This window comes from Salmo salar, chromosome ssa03, assembly GCF_905237065.1.
Source record: "Salmo salar chromosome ssa03, Ssal_v3.1, whole genome shotgun sequence".
In the NCBI taxonomy this organism is placed as follows: domain Eukaryota; kingdom Metazoa; phylum Chordata; class Actinopteri; order Salmoniformes; family Salmonidae; genus Salmo; species Salmo salar.
The window spans coordinates 37,970,474-37,986,973 of NC_059444.1; the positions used below are offsets into that span (position 1 = coordinate 37,970,474).

The 16,500-nt window shown below is 41.6% G+C and overlaps 3 protein-coding genes across 9 annotated transcripts; 1 reads left to right on the plus strand and 2 right to left on the minus strand.

The window, feature by feature from the left end:
- The first annotated feature begins 6,998 nt into the window (after positions 1–6,998).
- Positions 6,999–9,032, plus strand: LOC106600142 (C-C motif chemokine 20). Its single transcript, XM_014191476.2, has 4 exons — positions 6,999–7,221; positions 7,489–7,606; positions 7,997–8,074; positions 8,663–9,032. The coding sequence occupies exons 1-4, from the start codon at positions 7,146–7,148 to the stop codon at positions 8,730–8,732; spliced, it is 342 nt and encodes a 113-aa protein (XP_014046951.1). The 5' UTR covers positions 6,999–7,145; the 3' UTR covers positions 8,733–9,032.
- A 162-nt stretch (positions 9,033–9,194) lies between these two features.
- Positions 9,195–14,007, minus strand: si:ch211-122l24.6 (calcium-binding protein J). Of its 7 annotated transcripts, none has more exons than XM_014191473.2 (6): positions 13,706–14,007; positions 13,389–13,491; positions 13,183–13,293; positions 9,970–10,111; positions 9,626–9,740; positions 9,195–9,459 (listed from the first exon to the last, which is right to left on the minus strand). In XM_014191473.2, the coding sequence occupies exons 2-6, from the start codon at positions 13,456–13,458 to the stop codon at positions 9,319–9,321; spliced, it is 579 nt and encodes a 192-aa protein (XP_014046948.1). In that variant the 5' UTR covers positions 13,459–13,491; positions 13,706–14,007; the 3' UTR covers positions 9,195–9,318. The 7 variants fall into 7 exon arrangements, with proteins under 7 accessions (XP_014046948.1, XP_014046941.1, XP_014046945.1 ...); XM_014191466.2 differs by having other exon boundaries at positions 13,652–13,836; XM_014191470.2 differs by having other exon boundaries at positions 13,685–13,835.
- A 265-nt stretch (positions 14,008–14,272) lies between these two features.
- Positions 14,273–15,725, minus strand: LOC106600447 (C-C motif chemokine 4-like). The gene is made up of 4 exons (XM_014191808.2): positions 15,568–15,725; positions 15,162–15,273; positions 14,941–15,018; positions 14,273–14,696 (listed from the first exon to the last, which is right to left on the minus strand). Exons 1-4 carry the CDS (start codon positions 15,641–15,643, stop codon positions 14,645–14,647), a joined length of 318 nt encoding a protein of 105 aa, XP_014047283.1. The 5' UTR covers positions 15,644–15,725; the 3' UTR covers positions 14,273–14,644.
- Between the last annotated feature and the right edge of the window lie 775 nt (positions 15,726–16,500).

The window sequence follows — 16,500 nt, forward strand, 5'->3', positions numbered from 1 at the left end:
GAAATGCATTTATTGAGGTCTACATTCATTTTTACCACGTTTATTCTATTACAGACTACTTAACGCATACTTTTAAATTATATTATGTGAGTTAAACATACAAATAAAAAATAAAAACATTTTGAGAGTACTTACGTTACTGTCCCCACAACAACAAAATAATACTTAAATACATGTTATTTTGTCCTTGAAACATTTAATTTACATACTGTACATTCCTATGGAGGACTGCTTTTTCTGAGGAGTACCAATATGGCCGACGTGAGGCTTCTCATTGGCCAATACATAGCAACTGCAATCTAGTGTTTATATGCATCACTGATGTCTACTGACAAATCTAACAATACAGAATGGAATGAGATTATACTAAATCTATTCATGCAGATTACATTTATTTTAATTTGAATTACTGTACCATATCCCCCTCCACTGGTTATGATTAAAACTACAACATTGACAAAAAGGCTGTGGAGTGTGGGTGTGGGTGGTGGGTGGTGGTTGGTGGGTGAGAGAAAACCTTGAGATGAGTGTGTCAACATCCAACCTAAGGGCACAGTGAGCCATGCATTCAGACGTCGCTGAGAAGTTCTGATCTTGTTTGAAACAGAAACATGCACCCCTTCCTCCACATCAGCTCTCTGTGGTGAAAGTTTATGGGTGGCAATGCACGATTTCAGAGTACACAAATTCAACTGCTGATATAGATATTTCAGGAAAAATATGATCTTTTGTGAGATCCTTGGAACTTTTCAATATCAGAAGAGGCATTTGTAGAAGGTCAACACAATATAGTAGCCATGTCTAGGAAAACCAAAGTTCCAAAGGCTGGTATAAGAGGTCGTACAATAAGTTTTGCAGTGAATCATATGTTGATGATGTAAAGAATATTTGCTGGTCTGTGGTGTGTAATGAGGAGCAACCAGATGCTGCACTTGACACATTTATGAAATTGCTTATTCCAGTTACTAACAAGCACGCACCCATTAAGAAAATGACTGTAAAAACTGTTAAATCCCCTTGGATTGATGAGGAATTGAAAAAGTGTATGGTTGAGAGGGATGAGGCAAAAGGTATGGCAAATAAGTCTGGCGGCACAACTGATTGGCAAACATACCGCAAATTAAGAAATCATGTGACTAAACGAAAATTAACTATACTATGAAACAAAGATACATGATATAAAGAATGATAGTAAAAAGCTTTGGGGCACCTTAAATTACATTTTGGGAAAAAAATCCAACTCGGCTCCATCATTCATTAATTCAGATGACTCATTCATCACAAAGCCCGCTGATATTGCCAACTACTTTAATGACTTTTTCATTGGCAAGATAAGCAAACTTAGGGATGACATGCCGGCAACAAACGCTGACACTACACATCCACTTATATCGGACCAAATTATGAAAGACAAGAATTGTAGTTTTGAATTCCATAAAGTCAGTGTGGAAGAGGTGAAAAAAGGCGTTTAGAAACAAATAGACAAACAAAAAACTCATTTTGAATCTTAAAATAATATTGTTAAATATGATTCTAATATGCCAAACATCTTCAATAATACTATATTATTGGTCTAGTCTGGTAATTCTGGTCTTGAACAATGCTACAAATAAATAGGCCTAGTGGGTTATAGGATGAAGGTGTATTTATTAAGCAGCAACAGTGTGATGCTAATAATTACTGAGGATAATAGCAGAGGATATTGCCACTCTTATTTGCCACATTTTCAATTTAAGCCTACTAGAAAGTGTGTGCCCTCAGGCCTGGAGGGAGGCTAAAGTCATTCCGCTACCCAAGAATAGTAAAGCCCCCTTTACTGGCTCAAATAGCCGACCAATCAGCCTGTTATCAACTCTTAGTAAACTTCTGGAAAAAATTGTGTTTGACCAGATACAATGCTATTTTACAGTAAAGCACACCCACAGCCTTGCCTCGTTGAGGCAGGAAGTCCAAATAAGGCTTGGGTGTGGAGCCAGGGGGCTGCAAGATATCTCCCCTCAATAACCACTCCCCTCACCTTTCCCTGCCATCTGCCACAGCATTCTTTAACTTAGGGCTAGGCCCCTTTTTTTCTCCACTTCCTGGCTGAATGACGTGCCCAAGGTAAACTGCCTGTAGCTCAGGCCCTGAAGCCAGGATGTGCATATAATTGCTACCATTGGAAAGAAAACACTTTTGAAGCTTGTAGAAATGTTAAAATAATGTAGGAGAATATAACACAATAGATATGGTAGGAGAAAATCCAAAGAAAACCAACTAGATTTTTTTTTTTAAGAGACCATCCTCTTAGAAATGCAAGAGAAAGGTCATATTGAAGATTAGCTCCCTGGATGCAACTTCTATGGCGTCCACAATGTGTCAGCAGTCTATGTTCAAGGTTTCAGGCTTGTAACTTCAATTTTTTTTTAAAAGAATATCAGTTTTAGTAGAAGGACACAGTCTTGGAAATTCTTGTTTGCGTGCGCCATGAAGACATTATGGACCTGCTAAAATCGGTTTCCTATTGAACATACTTCTTTCCAAAAGAAATATTATAGTTTGATTACATTTTAGGGTATCTGAGAAGTAAATGGAAATGTATTTTGACTTGTTGAAACAAAGTTTAGGGGTAGATTTTTGGATTCCTTTCTCTGCAAGTTGAACGAGTGGATTACTCAAATCGATGGCGCCAACTAAACAGACTTTTTGGGATATAAAGAATGATTTTATCTAACAAAACGACACTACATGTTATAGCTGGGACCCTTTGGATGACAAATCAAAGGAATATTTTCAAAAAGTAAGTGAATATTTAATCGTTATATGTGAATGTGCCGGTGGAAAAATATTTTGATGTGGGGCGCCGTCCTCAAACAATCGCATTGCATGTTTTCGCTGTACTAGCTACTGTAAATCAGACAGTGCAGTTAGATTAACAAGTATTTAAGCTTTCAGCCGATATATAACACTTATATGTACATAAATGTTTAAAATCCATAATATTTATTATTGTTTATTTGAATTGCGCGCCCTCCAGTTTCACTGGAAGTTGTCCCGCTAGCGGGACACCAATCCTTAAGAAGTTTAAATGGAAGCCTCTCAAACATAATCCAGGTAGAATCAGGAATTCCCCAGGGTAGCTGTTTAGGCCCTTTGCTTATTTCAATCTTTACTAACGACATGCCACTAACTTGGACTAAATCCAGAGTGTCTATGTATGGTGATGACTTAACACTATACAGCTACTACAGCTACTACAGCTACTACAGCAACTGAAATGACTGCAACACTTAACAAAGAGTTGCAGTTAGTTTCAGAGTGGGTGGCAACGAATAAGTTAGCCCTAAATATTTCTAAAACTAAAAGCATTGTATTTGGGACAAATCATTCACTAAACCCTAAACCTCAACTAAATCTTGTAATAAATAATGTGGAAATTGAGCAAGTTGAGATGACTAAATTGCTTGGAGTAACCCTGGATTGTAAACTGTCATGGTCAAAGTATACTGCTCAAAAAAATAAAGGGAACACTTAAACAACACATCCTAGATCTGAATGAAAGAAATAATCTTATTAAATACTTTTTTCTTTGGAGCGAGACATGATGTCCCAGATGTGCTCAATTGGATTCAGGTCTGGGGAACGGGCGGGCCAGTCCATAGCATCAATGCCTTCCTCTTGCAGGAACTGCTGACACACTCCAGCCACATGAGGTCTAGCATTGTCTTGCATTAGGAGGAACCCAGGGCCAACCGCACCAGCATATGGTCTCACAAGGTGTCTGAGGATCTCATCTCGGTACCTAATGGCAGTCAGGCTACCTCTGGCGAGCACATGGAGGGCTGTGCGGCCCCCCAAAGAAATGCCACCCCACACCATGACTGACCCACCGCCAAACCGGTCATGCTGAAGGATGTTGCAGGCAGCAGAACGTTCTCCACGGCGTCTCCAGACTCTGTCACGTCTGTCACGTGCTCAGTGTGAACCTGCTTTCATCTGTGAAGAGCACAGGGCGCCAGTGGTGAATTTGCCAATCTTGGTGTTCTCTGGCAAATGCCAAACGCCCTGCACGGTGTTGGGCTGTAAGCACAACCCCCACCTGTGGACGTTGGGCCCTCATACCACCCTCATGGAGTCTGTTTCTGACCGTTTGAGCAGACGCATGCACATTTGTGGCCTGCTGGAGGTCATTTTGCAGGGCTCTGGCAGTGCTTCTCTTGCTCCTCCTTGCACAAAGGCGGAGGTAGCGGTCCTGCTGCTGGGTTGTTGCCCTCCTACGGCCTTCTCCACGTCTCCTGATGTACTGGCCTGTCTCCTGGTAGCGCCTCCATGCTCTGGACACTATGCTGACAGACACAGCAAACCTTCTTGCCACAGCTCGCATTGATGTGCCATCCTGGATGAGCTGCACTACCTGAGCCACTTGTGTGGGTTGTAGACTCCGTCTCATGCTACCACTAGCGTGAAAGCACCGCCAGCATTCAAAAGTGACCAAAACATCAGCCAGGAAGCATAGGAACTGAGAAGTGGTCTGTGGTCCCCACCTGCAGAACCACTCCTTTATTGGGGGTGTCTTGCTAATTGCCTATAATTTCCACCTGTTGTCTATTCCATTTGCACAACAGCATGTGACATTTATTGTCAATCAGTGTTGCTTCCTAAGTGGACAGTTTAATTTCACAGAAGTGTGATTGACTTGGAGTTACATTGTGTTGTTTAAGTGTTCCCTTTATTTTTTTGAGCAGTGTATATTGATACAACAGTAGCTAAGATGGGGAGAAGTATGTCCATAATAAAGCGCTGCTCTGTCTTCTTAACAGCACTATCAACAAAAGGCAGGTCCTACAGGCCCTAGTTTTGTCGCACCTTGACTACTGTTCAGTCTTGTGGTCAGGTGCCACAAAAAAGGACTTACAGTAGATTGGCAATTGGCTTAGAACAGGGCAGCACGGCTGGCCCTTGGATGTACACAGAGCTAATATTAATGTCAATCTCTCCTGGCTCAAAGTGGAGAAGAGATTAACTTCATCACTACTTGTATTTATGTATTTACATGTTGAGGGCACCGAGCTGTCTATTTGAACTATTGGCACATAGCTCGGACACCCATGCATACCCCACAAGACATGCCACAAGAGGTCTCTTCACAGTCCCCAAGTCCAGAACAGACTATGGGAGGCACACAGTATTACATAGCGCCGTGACTACATGGAACTCTTTTCCACATCAAGGAACTGATGCAAGCAGTAAAATTAGATTTAATAACAGATTAAAAAAATACTTTATGGAAGAGCGGGGACTGTGAAGCAACACAAATATAGGCACAGACACATGCACACACACATGCACACACACACACGCACACGCACACACACGCACGCACGCACATACACACACACACACACACACACACACACACACACACACACACACACGATAACATACGCACTATACATGCACATGGATTTTATACTGTAGATATGTGGTAGTGGTGGAGTAGGGGCCTGAGGGCACACAGTGTGTTGTGAAATCTGTGAATGTATTATAATGTTTTTAAAATTGTATAAATTGGCTTAATTTTGCTGGACCCCAGGAAGAGTAGCTGAATGGGTATCCATAATATATACAAATACATTGTCCCAAACTCACACCCACACTGCCACTCCCCTGCTAATATGTTGGAGTATTACTAAAATACTTTATGTGAAAAACACAATGTAGCTGACCCAAAATCAATAAGTTACTTCTCAGAAATCTGTATGTGGATGGCTTTTCAATAGCAGCTGCAAAAATATTGGAGAGTTTAAAGTGGCTTAATGACAAAAAAGCATTCGAAAATTGTCATAGTTGCCACAGAAGTAGCAAATGCTGAGTTCTATTAAACTATTATTGATTTGAGCTTTTATCAATTGATTTAAAGCTATTAAGCCATATTCAACTGTTCAAAAACGTTTTCGAAACATGCACTTTATATTGATCTTCTGTAGTTAGGCCACATATATTTTCTTTCATAGTGCTGCACCAGATTCTGGGCTCAATCGAACCCACATAGCTGTATTTACCCATTTTTCTCATGGCATTTGTTATTGAGACTAATGTTGAGTGCTGCATGAGAACACAATAATAGCATTTATTTTATCTAGGTCAGGTGATCTGGGTTTGCTCTTGTCAGCTTTCTGCAGGAACCACTAAATAGGTCACGGCACAGACGAGGGGTTTTGACAACCTGCTATTGTTCCATAACTTCACCACAAACACTCTCGTACAGTGGAGGCTGCCTCATAATAATGGCTGGAACAGAACGGCATCAAACCAGAAACCATGTGTTTGATACCATTCCACTTACTCCGCTCCAGCCATTCCCACAATCCTGTTCTCGCCAACATTTCTTTTTTAATTGAACCTTTATTTAACAGGGCATGTCAGTTAAGAACAAATTCTGCTTTACAATGATGGCCTACTGGGGAACAGTGGGTTAACTGCCTTGTTCAGAACAACAAATTTTTACCTTGTCACCTCAGGGATTTGATTCAGCAACCTTTTGGTTACTGGCCCAACACTCTAACCACTAGGCTACCTGCCACACTGAGGTGTCACCAACCTCCTGTGCTCTCATAATAGTATTGCTGACAATGCTGAGCTTGTAAAAGATCCTTGACTTATGAATATTAGAGTTTGAATATCAGACATGACAGCTAAACACTTGATCACCACACCTTTTTATGCCAATGTGGGGTGATGTTACTCTGTTGGCCTTGAGTATGCAACCCTCTGTCAGCCCAACAATTCATTAGGCCTAGATGTCCGTACCTTTAGATTAAGTCCCTAGATTTGTAAGGACACTACTGTATGCATATCCATCGAAACACACACCATTCAAGCACCATTAGATAAGCATCTATGACATGACCTTAACCAGGTTATAAGGCCTGAACTAAACAGGTCATGGTGAACAGGCAATGTTTGCATCTCTGTCAGCCATCGCGCAGAGATGGGCTTCCTGTCCTCAATTTAGTAACCACAGGTTAGGAGTGAAGGACATGATTGACATGTATCAGTATCATCAACAAACACACACTCAGATGCACACACCTGTTTGTAGGGGTATATAGGATCAGTCGGTAGGCGTGTTTGGTGTATCTTCTCGATTCCTACGTACCATCACCATGGCTCCCACATACCTGGAGACAATCCTGCTTCTCTGCTGCGTTGTAACCATGTTCAGTTCAACCTCAGCTGCATGTAAGTTTACCTGGTAACCAATTTACCTGTTTAAGAGTTTTGCCCATGTAAATGTACCACTTTTGTTTTATCAAGGTCTGATAAGGTCTGGCTGTGAGACCTGCCAACTCTGTTTGTGGGGTCATGTTGGTTAGGCTAGATCAGATTAGAAGACTATATTGTAGTTCACAGAATAGATTACAGCGAAAGAAACATTTGACATTCATGTTCTTGTGGTCTGCATGTGTGTGTGGCATATGGCTGACTGATGTTTGTGCATGTGTTCAGACGGTCCTAGGAGACTTTACTGTTGTGTGGAGTACCAGGAGAAGCCTGTACCCTACCAGCAGATAAAAGGCTACAAACTACAGAGCTCCAAGGAGCTGTGCAACATCGATGCTATCATGTAAGCCCTGAACAAAGTATACACACACACACACACACACACACACACACACACACACACACACACACACACACACACACACCTTTACCATACTCTTAGAAGGTATGCTCATATTTTGTCATCTCTACGAGGTCAAGGGTTAAAGCTACAGTCCTTAATTGAAACAATAACAAAGCGGGACCTCGCCTCTGTTTTGGAAAAAAGCTGAGGTATGGGCCTGGAGAAATATAACCACTCTCAAATTCATAGACAGAGCTATGGATGCAAGGACTGACCATCCATGATATAAACATGGTTGTTTTAACCATGTTGAGGCTATATTGTTTTGTTTCCATTGTTTACAAACATTGGCGTAAAACAAGCTTATGCATAGTGTGTTTTTTGTTGTAGCTTCTACACCTTGAAGAACAAAAAGGTGTGCGCCACAGTTAAGGACGAATGGGTGAGGAAGGCTCTGGCTCGTCTCAGGTACACAAACACACTTTTCTTAATAAGACACACATGCTGCTTTTCAACTGTAACACCAGTGTTACACTAGTATATACTCCTTAATGTTATACTAAGGATATTGTGTTTTCATAGCTAGTGCTGACAGTGAGGACTTGTGAAGAGCAGAATCAACAACCTCTGCATAATCAAAACAGTTGCTTTGTGAGGTGTTAAAAGTTCAGTTAGCCAGTGTTATGTAAATGTCAGCTGAAAAGTACCAGTGTCCTGGCTTTGGCCCCGAGTGAGAGCAGGACCGCCAGAGCCATGGCCCAGTGAGACAAATGGTGCCGGCCCTCGTAGATGGAAACAGAAAAGTCTGAGCCTTTTGGGTAAAACACCGTGCTAAATCCTGTATGGAAATTTGCCAAAAGCATTCTCATGTAACTACACACACCAAAATGTCTCAGAACTACAAATACACCAAAACTACAAGACCGGATGTCAATCGAACTTGCCATACAGGTCTTACCCAGTGTCTTCATGTACAAACTACTGCCTTCTAAAAAAAAAAAATCATACGAGCCTGCTTCAAAATGTTCTGAGTTTCATATTCTGTGTTATGTGCAGCTCCAAACTGAAGAAGATGTCTAGCAGCAACACTGTGACGGGCAACCCCCCCCACACCACCCCGATCTGAAAGGAACATTGAACCACAGCAACGCAACATTCTCCTACATCACCAGTAATCACAACATTCAGTAATGTGGTGAAATGATGCAGATATTATTTTAAAATATAACGCATTGCATTAGCTCTGATGTTTGCTGTTGTTGATGATTGTAGTACTCTATTCATGCTTAAGCTGACAGGGGTCCTCTGAATCCACAATATAAGCCAGTAAGTCAACGGCATCAATTCAATAGATTTTTCTACATTTAAATGTTGAACGTTTGTTTCTTTTAAGGTCGGCAGAAATAAAGAATTTGAGATATTGCCAGCCTTGATTATTTATTTGAGTCACATTACTGTACAACTAGAGCTGACAACGGCATGGACAGTAGTTGTGAATGTGATTGTGAATTGAAACCGAGTTCAGCACTACAGTGCAAAACCAGAACCCATCACGACTTCAAATAATCACCTGAGACAAACCAAGAGGTTGGGAAAATAACTGTATATTTAATCATTTTGAATTATATAAAGCCAATTTATACAATGTCCTTTTCTCAATTCCAGTTAAGGCACAACAAATCCGTCATGTTATCAGGTGTGTGTATTTGTGTTCAGAAGACGCCGTAGCACATCTGCTGGAAGGTGTCCATGCGTGCCACTTCACAGATTATGTCACCGGTGGCCGTGTCCTCGTCGTCCTCGCTCTCGAGGGGCTTGGGGACCGGCGTGCCCTGCTTAAGGTCATACATCAGCTGGAGGGGACACAACAGTTACAATGCAGACCAGTATAATCACAATATAGGCCTAGACACACGAAACAGGGACACACTCATCCTCTGTTGTGCAATACAAGCTAACATGGTTTGAGTTGGAAGTAGATGCAGAAACTTCACATCAAAGCCATTATATGTGCTCTACCTGGAGGTACTCCTCGAAGTTGATGGACTTGTAGTTGTCCTTGTCCGCTGTATTAAACATTTCTTTCCTGGCCTCCATAGTTGATGCATCATTGACCATGTTCAGAGAAGCGCAACTGTCAAGGGGTAGAGGGAGGTAAGTCTGTGTTAGTAGTAGCCACTTTATTCAAGTGTGATGGTTTATAACCACGACTCACAACAAGACTACTAGTAGGCCAACCTCATTATTGTAGATGGAATTTGTGTGCATGTGCTGCCACCTACAGCCCCCTAGACTTGAGCTAAATACCACCGAGTAGCCACATGACATCGAAAGTCACATCTGAGTGTGCTACGTTCACTCACAACTCGCTGAAGTCCAGCAGGCGGTCTTTGTTGGTGTCAAAAATCTCAAACTGCCGTCTCAGGTTGAGCAGGTCATCAGCTGTCCAGTGGGGAAACTGGTTCTTCAGATCCAACACGCTGGTGTTCCAGTCGTAGCTGTACTCTACACACAGGCAGTCGCACACGGGTTCCATTTATAAAACACAGCAGGCCAAATAATCCACACAAGTAGTAAATACTTTCTGAACACACCCTTTTGACCTCAGATTGGTGATGTTATTAGAAAAGTTGTATAGGCAACACGATGACACAATATCAATTACTTAAAACCGATCAATACCTTTGGTTTTGTACTGCTGATTTTGTCAAGGGGGGGGGGGGGGGGGGTCGCAGGATTTAGAACGCAGCTATTATTTTATTTCTCAAATGGCACGGATAATCCGGGGGCGGTCTCTCTACAAAAGTCCCTGGCCCACACAAATACACGGATTTGATATTCAAACTCTCTCTTCAATAGCAACCAGCCGTTGTCGCTGTTGATATCCTATGGTGTGTCATGATTCGTTGAAATTAACTAACATAAAAGGGGTTTGTTTCCATTTCCATGATGGCAGCCTCCTGAAATCAACATCCCCCCATTCCAAAATATAGATAGAAGCCTTCTACTAATTCTCATCTAACCAACTATGTATAGGTTATTCCAAGTTTCCGTACGGCCTTTGTATAATGTACGTTTAAACAGCACATACTACCCAAACGTTTGCCCCCGTTCTATTGATTTCAGCGTGTGATATGAGTGATTAACAAAGTGTTGTTACCTTACACTTCCCACGTTGGCGACGCTCTTCAATCAAAATGCAACACTTCAAAATGTAGCTCGTCTTCTACAAGTTGTCCTCTACCAGTGAAATACAAATGATTCCCAGATTCCGTATGGTTTTTGAGTTGTGCTAGTGAACAGAATGTGGAACCTAATCCCCCCCCTCTCGCTCTATTGATTTCAACTTGATATCGATATGAGTAATTGACAAAACAGTGTTGTTTCTCTTTGTTTTGGCAACCCCCTTATCAAAATTCAACACTGAAATTTAGCTGACTATCTTCTGCAGGTTGTCCTCTACTCCATGATGTAACAAAGATATCCAGTTTCCATGTGTTTTTTTGTTTGTTGTTGTGTTAGTTTCAACAGCACGTACAACCTGATTTCCCCCCTAATCAATACGAGTAACATATTGTCACTTGTAAAAACAACAGGGTTTTTGGTGCGTGTGCAGTTTATTAGGTGCTCGTTTAAAAAAAAAAAAAAATCATATGATTACTATTGTTGCACACATATGTGTAGATAATACACTTTAATGTTTAGGTTTTCAATATATCAAACTGTTTCTGCATTGTGGTTATTGATTTGGAACTTCAAAACCGTTGTGACATTGGGCTATTTATTAAAATGTCTTGTCAACAAGAGCAGCAACAGCATAATTTTCAACAAAAGTTTTAGGAATATAAATGGAATTTTCAACATTAATTAAGTCCAAAAACATGCTGTGATTTGACTTATTTGATGATATACCAGAATTCACCAACATGGGTTTTCCCTGCGTACGTTAAGATGGAGCATTTGGCTGTTAAGGCTGTATTTCTTCATTATTTTATAGTCCTTTAAAATGTATCTCATCAAAAATGTTTTTTATTTTATTTTTCATGATTATTGTATTTATTATATTTGTATTTAACATTTTCTGTGTGTCCGATATCACTTTCCACCCTGTTACTTTGTAGTAATTTGTAGTAATTCTCCTTTAAGAAAACAGCCCCTTCCCACAATGACATCAAGTTCAGGAAGTGCCATTATTTTTTGGGTGGGACATTGCTGTGGGGACTTGCTCCCATTCAGCCACATGAGCATTAGTGAGGTCGGGCATTGATGTTGGGCGATTAGGCCTGGCTCACAGTCGGCGTTCCAATTCCTTCCAAAGGTGTTTGATAGGGTTGAGGTCAGGGCTCTGTGCAGGCCAGTCAAGTTCTTCCACACCAATCTCTCGACAAACCATTTTTGTATGGACCTCGCTTTGTGTGCGGGGGAATTGTCATGCTGAAACAGGAAAGGGCCTTCCCCAAAATGTTGCCACGAAGTTGGTGATGGTGAAGCGTGATTCATCACTCCAGAGTCCAATGGCGGCAAGCTTTACACTATTCCAGCCGATGCTTGGCGTTGCGCATGGTGATCTTAGGCCTGTGTGCGGCTGCTCGGCCAAGGAATCCCATTTCATGAAGCTCCAGACTAACAGTTTTTGTGCTGACATTACTTCCAGAGGCAGTTTGGAACTCGGTAGTGAGTGTTGCAACCGAGCACAGACGATTTTTACACGCTTCAGCATTCAGTGGTCCCGTTCGGTGAGCTTGTGTGGCCTTACCACTTCGTGGCTGAGCTGTTGTTGCTCCTAGACGTTTCCACTTCACAATAACAGCACTTACAGTTGACTGGGGCAGCTCTAGCAAGGCAGAAATTTGACAAACTGACTTGTTGGAAAGGTGGCATCCTATGACGGTGCCACGTTTAAAGTCCCTAAACTCATCAGTAAGACCATTCTACTGGCAATGTTTGTCAATGGAGATCGCATGGCTGTGTGCTCGATTTTATACACCTGTCAGCAACAGGTGCTGAAATAGCCAAATCCACTAATTTGAAGGGGTGTCCACATACTTTTGTATATATAGTGTATATACACTCAGTTTAATCTAGTTTCCCATGTTAGACGATGGTCTGTTTGTCTAATCCATACATTTCCACCCTGTTGTTAGGCTAAATTATAGAGAAAAGTAATCAAATTTAACCAGTTAGGATTATGCAATGACTGTATGGGATTCCTTTTATGCACCTAACAGGGATTTAAGATTATTCAATGACTGTATGGGATTCATTTTATGCACCTAACAGGAATTTGTGCCTGAGTTTGACCAATATGTTTTTCCTGAAAGTCAAACATAATTTTTTTGTATTTAACTAGGCAAGTAAGTTAAGAACAAATTCTTATTTACAATGACCGCCTACCCGGCCTCCCCTAAACCAGACAACACTGGACCAATTGTGCACCTCCCTATGGGACTTCCAATCACAGCCAGTTGTGATACAGCCCAGGATCGAACCAGGGTCTGCAGTGACACCTCTAGTACTTGGGAGCCCAAGTATTTCTGATAGGATATTTAACAAATATAATGAGGTCCAAAACTCACTGTCAAATTTGGCGGTCTCTTTGATAGAGCGGATCCTCTGCTGGATCATGTCATATGTGTAGCTCAGGTTAATCTCATGCATTTCCATTGCAAAATTCATCTCGTCGGAGTCTAGTGTGGCGTTTTGGAAACAAGAATGGTAACGCCAGCCCGTGCACAGCTTATTCATTTACCATTTAGCTACTAACGGTTGTTGACGTCATTACCTTCATTTAAATCAGGATCCACATAACTTTCTGGCTCTTTCACCAGTGGATATGACAACGACATCCCCATCTTGCAAACTATGTCACCGTGGCTAGTTTGCACCTGTCAAGAACACAAGTACAGCACATTTAGGATAGCAGTTCATTAGCTGCTGGCCAACGGTTCAGTAAGTAACGTTGGCTAGCTAGGTAACGTTACGTTAACGGTTCCAACTAGTGATATTCTGCATAATCTTTCGAATCATTTTGCTCGATTTATTTACCGAATGACACGACATCTAATTTAGCTAACTAACGTTATACATTTCTCATCAAACCTCCGCGTCACTTCATTTGGTAGACAGGCTCCAGGTGAAACGTTAATAATATCAGTAGTTAACGTTAGACGGTTAGCTCGTAAGCAAGTGACGAGAAAGGTCCGTTGGGAGCTTCCGATTTTTTGAAAGGAAACGTCAGAATGTCGCGTGTCAAGAAGCCAGTTGAGTGCGAGATCGTTAGGAACTTTCTATCCCCTTCCATCTACACCGGTGTGCAGGCCACAACATATTTCCACACCGTTTTCATTTCTGTTAGGCGTCCACCATATCGCATCAACTGTAACGCAAACCCTAGAAAGTGATGGAACTTCGAAGTCAGTGTAAAAATGACAGAGATGAAATAAGGAAAGGTCCATACATGTTGAAGGCAAGCTGCAATGCTAAGTTGAATCCGCCCGGTGGCGGCAAGAATCTATAAATCGAGGCGATTCAACCAAAATGTGGTCCAGAATGAAGAAATTAATGGAGTATAAAGCCAATTAATCCATGCAAATGGTGAATGTACAATACGCAGGACTCATGTTTATAACGAAATTACTAAGGGATTGATTATAAGATGGGATAGCAAAGGATTCAGTTGTTTTATTTGGTATAAATACTTGACATACATTCTTACATCTCCAGTTTATTTAAACTTGGAAATAGGCTGTTGACCTTTGACTTTAAGATGTGCATCAAATTAATTAACTAAATGTTAATAGCATATAGTAAACTGCAATTCATAAAAAGCCATTCAATCTACATATAAAACACCCAATAAATACTTCAACTGGCAATAAATAATAAATACACCAGTTTCACTCATAATATCTGGATGGCTTTAAATGTATCTTCTTTAGTATAAATAATGTAATAGTTTATCATTTCAATTACAGGTTTAAACAACGCTATCCCTCAAGTTCAGCGAGTGATGATGATGATGATGGTGAAGAGCGTCCTCTATGGGTATGTGGCGGTGGTGTTCCGTGTGTCCAGTGACTTTCTGGCCATCCTAGAAGAAAGAGCAGCAAAAGTAAGCATTTCAACTTTCCATCAACCATTTATTTATTTTACATCCAGTCTTTTCTCCTATGGCGCTTGTACAGGTCTTTATGCAGGTCACCTACTCTTGCCAGCCATGAAAATATGCAACCGGTGAGTATTACAGGATTAGCCTACAGTGAGTACTACACTATGTATATGAATGAATATGACTGACTATTGATCACTCATTGGTTATATTGTTGATGACTTACTCCAGTTGAAAGAATGCTTTTCGAACCCAGGACTCTTTCCAATGGCTGCAGATGGTCTCTCCATCTTCAGTCTCGAAGCTGTGTGGAACACAAGATGACAACATTTAGACAACTGTCCTACTCTTGTCGTAACTCATTCATCTGACTGGAGGTTGTAAAAGTGGGCCTAATACATTTTATTGGTGAAGTTCTATGTTCTGTTTGGATGGGGAGGTTCTTACATGACAGCATTGACACAGGGAAGGGCCTTTTTCTGCAATCTGGCGCCGATGATGAGACCTGTGATTTTCTGCTTGGAGACCTTTGTGCAACAGTTGTGAACCTTGTTTGCATCTGAAGAGTTAAAGAAGCAAATGTGGTTAAGTACAAAATGTTTTAACCCACCACAACCACCCCGCTCTAATTTCCCCTAGTACAGCATATTTGTAATAACTAATTTTATTCCAGAAAATATTGTATTTACAGAGTTTATAAAACACTAAAATAGGACTAAACCAATAACTTTGCCAAGGGTTTCAGATCTCTTGGCATAATCTTAGTTGTTGGATGATCATATGCAAAGTTGTCGGTTCAAGTCCTGCAAGGACTATACCCTCCAAATTCACTACAGTAGTAGACTGTACTTACCAGTGTCAGTGGCCGTTAACGAGAGAACGACGGCGAAGAGAGCGAGGCACGCCATTGGTCCGTAGCACAGCTGCATGGTTGCTAGAGAGATGTTCGGTGGTGTTCTCAACTGTGTTCTTGTCTGATTCAGAAGGCTCGAACCGGCTGGAGGACAGGAGATGACTGATCTTTCTTGACCAGAGCATCAGCTTTTAAACCCTAAAATGAGGAACCTGATTCAGTCCGTCCGGATCTGTGTTTTTTTTTCAGAACGAGGATGGGGTTGGCTGGGGTGACGGGGGACCGGGGGACACTCATGGGTGCTTCTGCTTAGTCAGACATTTCCTGTAAAGATTGTGTAATTAAGACCATGGTGTGCTTATTGAATGAAACTCTGAAAAAATGATGGTCAGGCCACTGACTAGATGGATTCAGGCATATGGATTTCTCTAGTGTTGGAAAATGTAGCATTTATGTTGGATTTAGGTTAGGGGATGGTTCTTTCATGAGTCGTATAGGGACCTGAATTTGCACAGGCCTAGTCCATTGAATCAAAACATACCCAGGGCCAGGGGTGACCAGATTGTGATTTCCACTGTGCAGCGGTAGGTACTTGGGGTGTGTGTGTGCGTGCGTGCGTGCGTGCGTGAGTGTGTGTGTGTGTGTGTGTGTATGCACTACTCAAAATGTGTAGAATAGCAGGGAATTAGCTTAAAAACGGCACATTTTTCTATACTGCGGTACGACACTGTGTGTATTTGTATGTGTATGTGTGGCATGGTGGGGTGGGGTGACGGGGTCCACAAGTGATGATGTCAACAGATATGTTTGGGCATGCTGTGAGGTCATGAGATCATGTGCTGGTGACTGCACACATTTCGCAGCCCTCCTTCCTCCTCTCCCGCCTGCCCTCCCTCCTTCCATCCTTCCTCCCTCCATCCATATCGGTCCTTT

Coding starts and splice junctions, on each gene's coding strand:
- si:ch211-122l24.6 (XM_014191466.2), bottom strand. Junction 10,112..13,182: donor AGAGACCGCCAAATTTGACA/GTGAGTTTTGGA, acceptor GCCTGTGTGTAG/AGTACAGCTACGACTGGAAC. Junction 9,741..9,969: donor CTGCTGGACTTCAGCGAGTT/GTGAGTGAACGT, acceptor ACCCCTTGACAG/TTGCGCTTCTCTGAACATGG.
- LOC106600142 (XM_014191476.2), top strand. CDS start 7,146: ATGGCTCCCACATACCTGGAGACAATCCTGCTTCTCTGCTGCGTTGTA. Junction 7,222..7,488: donor CAGTTCAACCTCAGCTGCAT/GTAAGTTTACCT, acceptor GCATGTGTTCAG/ACGGTCCTAGGAGACTTTAC. Junction 8,075..8,662: donor AAGGCTCTGGCTCGTCTCAG/GTACACAAACAC, acceptor TGTTATGTGCAG/CTCCAAACTGAAGAAGATGT.
- LOC106600447 (XM_014191808.2), bottom strand. CDS start 15,643: ATGCAGCTGTGCTACGGACCAATGGCGTGCCTCGCTCTCTTCGCCGTC. Junction 15,274..15,567: donor GTTAACGGCCACTGACACTG/GTAAGTACAGTC, acceptor TTAACTCTTCAG/ATGCAAACAAGGTTCACAAC. Junction 14,697..14,940: donor AAAGCATTCTTTCAACTGGA/GTAAGTCATCAA, acceptor TCTTTCTTCTAG/GATGGCCAGAAAGTCACTGG.